Source organism: Euwallacea fornicatus, chromosome 10 (assembly GCF_040115645.1).
Source record: "Euwallacea fornicatus isolate EFF26 chromosome 10, ASM4011564v1, whole genome shotgun sequence".
Lineage (NCBI taxonomy): Eukaryota > Metazoa > Arthropoda > Insecta > Coleoptera > Curculionidae > Euwallacea > Euwallacea fornicatus.
This window is the reverse complement of record NC_089550.1, coordinates 1,264,508-1,271,908: the sequence shown is the minus strand read 5'-3', so window position 1 is coordinate 1,271,908 and position 7,401 is coordinate 1,264,508. Positions and strand designations below refer to the sequence as shown.

The following is a 7,401-nucleotide window of genomic DNA, read 5'->3' as shown; positions in this document are numbered from 1 at the left end:
CGAGCTTAACGTGAGTCACGAATACCGCGGGCATAATTTATTAAGAAACCGGCGAATTGCGTATTCAATTCCCCTAGTTAATGGGGCAATGAGAGCTAATGGTAATTCCTGAAGTAAATTTAAGTTTGATACTTAAACTTTTAGAATAAATATCTAAATACGTCAATACTAACCAATCACAGGTCAGATTAATGACGCACAAAACAAAACATTTCAAAACATGTCAAAACTTTTTCACCCGCGAAGATCTTATTTAAATTTCCCCTTAATATCATTTAAAATTAAAGTTTCTCCATTATGGACTTTCCTTCTTTTGAATCCTCAGAAGATTTTGACTTTATTTTGGAGAAAAACGAAAACCTCAGTTTTTTTCAACAAATCCTGGAGAAGGTGCTGAGTGCCATTCTAAAATTGAGTACTCAGCTTGAATCACTTTTCAAACTTATTGCCGACGCCTTTGAGGGATACAAGTATCAATTTAAACAGAAACCCACGAATGTACCTGAAGGACACACAAAAGCCAACTCCACTAAAATTCAAAAGCAAATAGAAATTGATACTCCATGCATAAATGGCTTGGCTGAAGTGGTAGGTTTGGGACGCATCAAAAGCGAACTGTACACGCTGGTGATTCTACCCAAAAGTCAGCCACAGTTGTTTCATAACCGAACTGTATGCAATAGCATTCTTTTGTATGGACCTCCAGGCACAGGGAAAACCAGACTTGTACATGGATTGGCTGCGGACACTACAGCTGTGCTTCATACACTTTCAGCTGGCAAATTACTATCGTCTTTCGTTGGAGAAACCGAAAAGTAGGTATATCTATGCTAAAAGGCAGGACAGAGATTAAGATACCTACTATGGTAAAAATAATATCTCTAGTTTGACGTATATTTGAGATAAAAAAGATTAATTATTAATATTAGTAAATTAAGACTATATCATGCAAATTTTTACAAATGTATATTCTTAGAAAACCGTCATTGCAAATACTACTAGTCACCAGAGATTCATGTGTTTTTATACATTTGTTTCTCCTTTCAGAAATATAAAGCAAATATTTTGTTACTTACGCACCACCGACAGTTTTTCGATTCTATTTATCGACGAAATTGATGGCATATGCCGCAAAAGAACCAGTTCCGAACACGATTACTCTAGAAGGTAAACAATAATATGAGATTATATAAAATAAAGCCTCAAAATTGGATCTCTTCAGCATGATTTTACCAAACCTTTAATAAAAAACGTAATAGCTATTATTTCGTACTATCAAATATTATAACACTGTCAATCTATAAGTTGCAAAGTCTTTACGAAATAGCATGGTAAATTAACTGAACTAGGTTGAAATGATGAAAATTTTTGTTAACCTATTCATTAGCATAAAACTGTTAATAGATAAATATTTGCTCAAATACGTAACAGGTTCTTTAATTTTTTAACCATAATAACATTTTATTTCAACTTTTTTTAAAAAGAATACATGAAAGTACTCAACAATATCCTGGAGAGCTTAGGCGCTATTTTTTATACAAGCTGTAAAGCCACTTAATTGACTCCCAACATATTTTTAGAATAAAAACCGAATTAATGGGTGAAATGACTAAAATGACAACGCACCGAAACATTCTAATAATCGCCGCGACAAACTGCCCTTGGGACTTGGATTCCGCTATCCTCCGGCGGTTCCAGAGGCAAATTTACGTCCCCTTGCCCAACAACAATGATCGTCTGGAGTTGTTTCAATATCTTACCAAAAACACTCCAATACTGCAGACTCCCAAAGAGTTTCACGAGTTAATTGAAATGTGCCAAGGGTTTTCCGGGTCAGATATCGCGAGTTTGGTTCAAGACGCCTTGGACATACCACTGACGGAACTACAGAGCAACAACATTTGGAGAAAAACCTCAGACGGGTTTTATGAACCTTTCGTGGAGATTAACGTATCTGAAATGAATCAAGAGAATATTTACATTAATCACTTGCAGGCCATGCCGCCTTTTACAGTCAAAGCGAGGCCGGTAATGGTGGCTGACTTCATCGAAGCCGCCAAACGGGTCCAGGTTACCGTCAGGCGAGAGGATTTGATCAAATTTGATACATTTAGACAGGGAAAGTAAGAAAATGTGTAGTGGGAATATACGTTAATGTTATAATCAATTATTGTAGGTGAAAAGTGTAAATGTCGATTTTTTTTATTCATTAATAAGAATATGTGGTTGTTGTTAAATAACTTTCGAATTTTTGATGCGGATGTTGATTAATTTTAATCATCTTATCTCAGACATCGCAACAGATACAGAGTAGAGCTATGATTTTCTTATTTTGCTAATCAAAATGTACATGACAATGTCAGTCCCTCATACTGCACTAAGGAGTTGACGCCTTACCTCGCCAATTTTGGAGCTTTACCATTTCCCATAGAACCCATTGGTGGAATGTAAATCAGTAGCAGAGAACCAGTAGCCATTATAATGGCTAATGCAGGCACACTTACAAAAATGCAGTATTTATATTTATATAAAAATTAGATTACATCAAGAAATCCGTTAGGGATTTTTTTTGAATACTCATTAACTGATATTAACAAAGATTTATTATTACTTAATACTAAAAATAAATTTGGTATCCAATCATTGAACTGAATAAAATACTACAGCTTACAGTTGCTACATAAAAAAATGGTAAAAAAATAGCTACTTAGAACTCCTATTGATATTTTAAAAAATATATTACAGTTACTACTATCACTAGATGGCTTCAGTGATTTTAAAGTGTTCATTATCTATAGTAGTATAAACATGACCTTCATTTACCATAAAGTCTAAAGCCTCACTACAAGAAATTGCACAAATAAGTTGAAGATAATTTAAAAGGAATATATAGTAAACTTACCTAGCTTCCCTCTTCCTGGTATCTGAAAATTTGTTTAAAATGCTATCTCTGTCAGGTCCAGCTGCTGTGTTATCAGCCTGCAGCAACCTAAATACCTGTTTCTGGATCTCTGACATATTCAATGGTGCATTGCTTGCCCCATTTTCATCCATCATTATCATTGTATTAGCCAATTCAGCCCCAGGATTATTTTTCTGTATTTGAAATGCCTGAAGACCAATTTATATACTTGGCAGGAAAAGAAATTGAGAAAACCACATACAGCCGCATTGCTCAAGTCTTCTGCCTGCAGCCTAGATTTAATCACCTCCAGTAAATGTAAAGTTATAACATTGCAATCATCAACAGGGAGCATGTTCAGTATCATGAGAGTCCTTCTGTCTTCTTGAGTTTTGATTGTACCAAAAGCCTTGACATATGACCCCTCTTTAACAGAAGGCAGCTGAGTGGTACCATCATCTCCATCTGAATCTAGCCACCACATAGCTTTAAGGGTGCCTGTGTGATCTTCTATTGTGTATGAAGCATTTGTGGATTGTACTTCATAGTTTATTAAAATGCCCACTACTGACACCTAGTAATGAAGGATAAGTTTTGACAAAGAATACATATGAATATAATTTGAAAAAAAATTTGTACTAAAGATGATGGCTCATATAAGTAGAATGCATTGTATATTTATGGTTATTTTGATAACTATGAACTTAACGCTAAAAACCTCGAAAGTAAAAGCAGATAACATACCATCTGAACTGGTAACCCAAACATTTTGAATTCATCCTCAGTACAATCATTCAACATTCGAATGACCACTGGCACAACACTCTGATGTCGTTTTACAGCCTAAAGAGATGTTATATTAAAATATCAATGGATTTATTAATAGTAGTACTTACTCCCGCCTTTTTCGACGGAGAATCCGAATTTGTAGTTGTATTGTTGAATCCTCCTGCCATAGAATCATTGAAACCTTTGGGAAAACGATATCAATAATGGTAAAAAGGAGGCATAGAACGGCGAATAGTTACCTGTTGAAGACCACATATTTGATTTTAAAGTTGTATTTAAATGGATTTAATAAATATTATGGAATTTCTTGTAAAATACAATTTGATAAATAAAAATAAACCAGACAAAAAGAAAATAGAATTTACCCGCGCATAAAGTGAAGTTTATTATGTCATGCGATGACACACAATATACTTAACAATAACATTTATTTTTGAGAGAAAATATAATACAGTGGCAACATGGCATTTCTGCTTAGAACAAGAACGATACAAAACAATCGCAATTTAATTCATTTTCACAGTGGTCTTTGTATGTTTTTATAATTTAGCAATGTTTCCCAATAAAAATTTATTATATTTTCCCATTTCGTATTATTTCTTGTTCATAACATGTATTTACGTCCAAGCTCAAGTTATTTAAATGGATTATTTATTCAATATGTTTATATGGTATGCCAATTCTATGACAAGGCCACAATTGACGTAGAACCAGCTGTTTTTATTTTTGTTTTCGTATTATAATTTGAATTTATGTGCTTTGATAGTTTTTGAGTAATGTTTCCCAGTCATTTTTGAGTGTGTGAAAACGGCTTCTAATCCTTGAAAATCCCATATATCCAGTTCATGTTCCACAATGGTAAACTTCAACACAAATCTTCGGGATTACGAAATAATATGCACTTTAGGGCAATGTTTTGAGGCCAAAGCTATTGTAAATTTGGCCAAACATGTTCCTTCTGGGTCTTTGGTAGCCCTTAAAAAGTTCAACATGGACGTAGTGAAAGAGGACAGCTCCTTGATAGATGTAAGTTTCAGAAACTTACTCCAGTTACTTAGTCAAGCAACTCTCAAAAACTTCAGGTTAGTCAGCTCTTATCACACTCAAAATGTGCACTAAATGAGAGTAATTTAGTGCACATGATGATTGAGTTAACCTGAGTATCTTTCTGAAAATATGTATTGATTCAATATTAAAGTAATTCATTGGATTTGTAATAATTTTAGCTGGAGATTATATTAACAAAACAATTTAAGCATCCAAACATCTTGCCATATTTTGCCACTTTTGTGCATGGTCCCGAAGTTTGTGTTATAAGTCCTATAATGGCCTTTGGGTCCTGTCGAGATTTATTAAATCTACATTTCAATGAAGGTACTTATAGCTTGCATCCAAAGTTTTTTTTAAATCAAAATTTGTGTTATACATTGGTTGCTATCTAATTATTTGTATTATGATTTTCAATCTTTCTTAAAGTTTAATTTGAATTAAAAGAATATATAGTTTTCAAGAAAATTGAAGAAGAATCTGCAATAAAACTTTAAGACGTATAAAATGTGGGGCTTTGTTTTCATTATTATTAGGGCTATAATTAATTCACATATTAAAATAGATAGAGTTGTTATGTTAATGTGAATTTCAAATCTGAAAAATTACTTAACGAATGTCCTCATTATTTATAAAGGTGATTTAGGTGTTTTATAAATAATATTATCTGGAAGGATGTGGGAGAAACATTCAATATAATTGTAGGTTTTAACCAAAAAGGCTAATCATGTTTTCTTTTGAATTCCTTAAACTCTTTAGGGTTAATTAACAGCAAAGTTTATATCATGGTGTCAACAAAAATTTTAATAGAAGATACAGAATCCATTAGGCAGTGTCAGCCAAAAGACACCATCTGAACTATACTTTAATAAATAGTGACCCAATAATTTATGATGATTTTAGATAATTTTGGCTCAAATTCATTTGAAAAAACAACTCCCTGCGTGAAAAATTATTGTATTTACAAAATCTCTATTTCCAACATTCTTACTCCTAGGACTCCCAGAACAAGCAATAATAATCATTCTGCGAGATTTGTTAGACGCGTTAAAGTATCTTCATCAGAAAGGATACATTCACAGGTGCTAATCAAATTATTAATCTAACTGTTTACCTTAAAACAAACATTTCAGGGCAATTAGAGCTAGTCATGTATTGATCTCTTCAGGTGGCAAAGCATGTCTGACAGGGTTTAGGTATGCATGCCCTATTATAATAAACGGAAGATGGCAGAAGACAATACATTCATTTCCATCTAGCACAAAGGCCAATCTCAATTGGTTAAGTCCTGAACTGCTAGAGCAAAATTTAATAGGTAATGATAAATCTCTGACGCCTTTTAATTTTAGGTTTTATAAAAAATGTTTTAGGCTACAATGAAAAATCCGATATTTACAGTACAGGAATGGTAATATGTGAACTGGCAAATGGTTCTGAACCATTTGCTGATATGTCTTCAACTTTGATGTTGACCGAGAAAGTGAGAGGGTGCACCCCACAGTTGTTAGACTGCACTACAGTGCCTCGTAATGTAAATGGAGATTGTAGTGAAGGTATATGCGGTGGAAGCAGGAAAAACATTTATTCAATTGTAAATAAATCATTTTTCAGGCGATTGTGATATCAGCCAGAAAATAATTAATAGGCGTTTTAGTGAACACTTACATGAGTTGGCTCAATTATGTTTGAATAGAGAATCTTACGATAGGCCTAGTGCCGAGCAGTTACTTACTCATCCAATTTTTAAAACGATTCGAAAGTCGCTGCCTTTGATTGATTTACTAAAGCCAGCGATACCCTTGAGTGATAGAGTAGCTGTAAATAGTGGTGAGTTATTTTCAGCTCTAATCTGGCAGATTATTTTGTCTGAAATACCATTTTAGATGATATAGAAACGTTGGACACTTTGAATAACTTCTCAAATTTAGAAATTTATTCTTGTGAATGGGACTTTTAAAATAAAACTAGTTTCAATAGGAGTGTTTTGTTTTATTGTCTAGTAAATTATGGTTTCTTTGCGCCAATAACAGCAAACTTTATAAAAAAAAAGTATATTACGTATAACAATAAAGCCATATAAAACATGGCTTAAATGTATAAAATGCAAGAATATATGGAAGATTCGTGAAGGTAACAGGTCTAAGTGTATAAAACTATATAGACAAAAACATTCAAAAATGTAAAGAACAATCTCTGTTTAAATATAAAATATAATACTGTTTTTAGATGATAAAAATAATAACAAAAAGGAGCATGGTTGAGAGATCCAGCAAACGAAAATAAAGTAAAGCGTTACATGCTTATATCTAACATTTATAGGCTTAAAACAAATCATTCTTCACTATGTTTGGAAAGTATCTCATTGTTCGTAATTTTTATATTCAAATATAACTGAATAATTTTACTTAATTGGCCAAGTTTAATTGTCAGGAAAATACGAGCAATACTGCAGTACAAGAAAACCCATTCAAATTAACGTCGGCTGTCAGCATTCGCGCAATTTGCACTGTTTGCAGTTATTAACGCCCTCCATGTTAAACGTTTCAACTTGGATAGTGCAACTGAAGATAGGTAATTGGGTCTTAATTGAAGACGTCGCGTTTTGTATTATAACGTCTTTATCACAATATTCATCTGAAATAGAAGTTAGTTTTATTTTGCGC

At 33.1% G+C, this 7,401-nt stretch overlaps 4 protein-coding genes across 7 annotated transcripts in view; 2 read left to right on the top strand and 2 right to left on the bottom strand.

Moving 5' to 3' along the window:
- The first annotated feature begins 37 nt into the window (after nucleotides 1-37).
- Nucleotides 38-2,504, top strand: LOC136341709 (uncharacterized). 2 transcript variants are annotated; one of them, XM_066286971.1, is made up of 3 exons: nucleotides 48-815; nucleotides 1,048-1,167; nucleotides 1,581-2,501. In XM_066286971.1, the coding sequence occupies exons 1-3, from the start codon at nucleotides 298-300 to the stop codon at nucleotides 2,125-2,127; spliced, it is 1,185 nt and encodes a 394-aa protein (XP_066143068.1). In that variant the 5' UTR covers nucleotides 48-297; the 3' UTR covers nucleotides 2,128-2,501. The 2 variants fall into 2 exon arrangements, with proteins under 2 accessions (XP_066143069.1, XP_066143068.1); XM_066286972.1 differs by lacking the exon at nucleotides 1,048-1,167 and having other exon boundaries at nucleotides 38-815; nucleotides 1,581-2,504.
- Nucleotides 2,505-2,585: 81 nt separating this feature from the next.
- RPA2 (Replication protein A2) lies at nucleotides 2,586-4,076 on the bottom strand. The gene is made up of 6 exons (XM_066286978.1): nucleotides 3,931-4,076; nucleotides 3,799-3,872; nucleotides 3,647-3,745; nucleotides 3,165-3,476; nucleotides 2,903-3,111; nucleotides 2,586-2,842 (listed from the first exon to the last, which is right to left on the bottom strand). The coding sequence occupies exons 1-6, from the start codon at nucleotides 3,944-3,946 to the stop codon at nucleotides 2,758-2,760; spliced, it is 795 nt and encodes a 264-aa protein (XP_066143075.1). The 5' UTR covers nucleotides 3,947-4,076; the 3' UTR covers nucleotides 2,586-2,757.
- A 303-nt stretch (nucleotides 4,077-4,379) lies between these two features.
- LOC136341710 (STE20-related kinase adapter protein alpha) lies at nucleotides 4,380-6,717 on the top strand. 2 transcript variants are annotated; one of them, XM_066286975.1, is made up of 8 exons: nucleotides 4,380-4,549; nucleotides 4,599-4,717; nucleotides 4,918-5,065; nucleotides 5,736-5,820; nucleotides 5,872-6,053; nucleotides 6,109-6,291; nucleotides 6,350-6,565; nucleotides 6,622-6,717. In XM_066286975.1, exons 1-8 carry the CDS (start codon nucleotides 4,537-4,539, stop codon nucleotides 6,693-6,695), a joined length of 1,020 nt encoding a protein of 339 aa, XP_066143072.1. In that variant the 5' UTR covers nucleotides 4,380-4,536; the 3' UTR covers nucleotides 6,696-6,717. The 2 variants fall into 2 exon arrangements, with proteins under 2 accessions (XP_066143072.1, XP_066143070.1); XM_066286973.1 differs by having other exon boundaries at nucleotides 4,382-4,717.
- The window catches only part of LOC136341707 (proton-coupled zinc antiporter SLC30A2-like), a 35,659-nt gene continuing 34,970 nt past the window's right edge, over nucleotides 6,713-7,401 (bottom strand). For both annotated transcript variants that reach the window (XM_066286970.1, XM_066286969.1), the window contains exon 8: nucleotides 6,713-7,372. In XM_066286970.1, coding sequence (XP_066143067.1) covers nucleotides 7,224-7,372 — 149 coding nt within the window. In that variant the 3' untranslated portion in view covers nucleotides 6,713-7,223. The remainder of the gene's footprint in view (nucleotides 7,373-7,401) is intronic.

Coding starts and splice junctions, on each gene's coding strand:
- LOC136341709 (XM_066286971.1), top strand. CDS start 298: ATGGACTTTCCTTCTTTTGAATCCTCAGAAGATTTTGACTTTATTTTG. Junction 816..1,047: donor TTCGTTGGAGAAACCGAAAA/GTAGGTATATCT, acceptor TTCTCCTTTCAG/AAATATAAAGCAAATATTTT. Junction 1,168..1,580: donor GAACACGATTACTCTAGAAG/GTAAACAATAAT, acceptor ACATATTTTTAG/AATAAAAACCGAATTAATGG.
- RPA2 (XM_066286978.1), bottom strand. Junction 3,477..3,646: donor TTGGGTTACCAGTTCAGATG/GTATGTTATCTG, acceptor CTTCATTACTAG/GTGTCAGTAGTGGGCATTTT. Junction 3,112..3,164: donor AAGACTTGAGCAATGCGGCT/GTATGTGGTTTT, acceptor ATTGGTCTTCAG/GCATTTCAAATACAGAAAAA.
- LOC136341710 (XM_066286973.1), top strand. CDS start 4,547: ATGGTAAACTTCAACACAAATCTTCGGGATTACGAAATAATATGCACT. Junction 5,066..5,735: donor AAATCTACATTTCAATGAAG/GTACTTATAGCT, acceptor TCTTACTCCTAG/GACTCCCAGAACAAGCAATA. Junction 5,821..5,871: donor CAGAAAGGATACATTCACAG/GTGCTAATCAAA, acceptor CAAACATTTCAG/GGCAATTAGAGCTAGTCATG.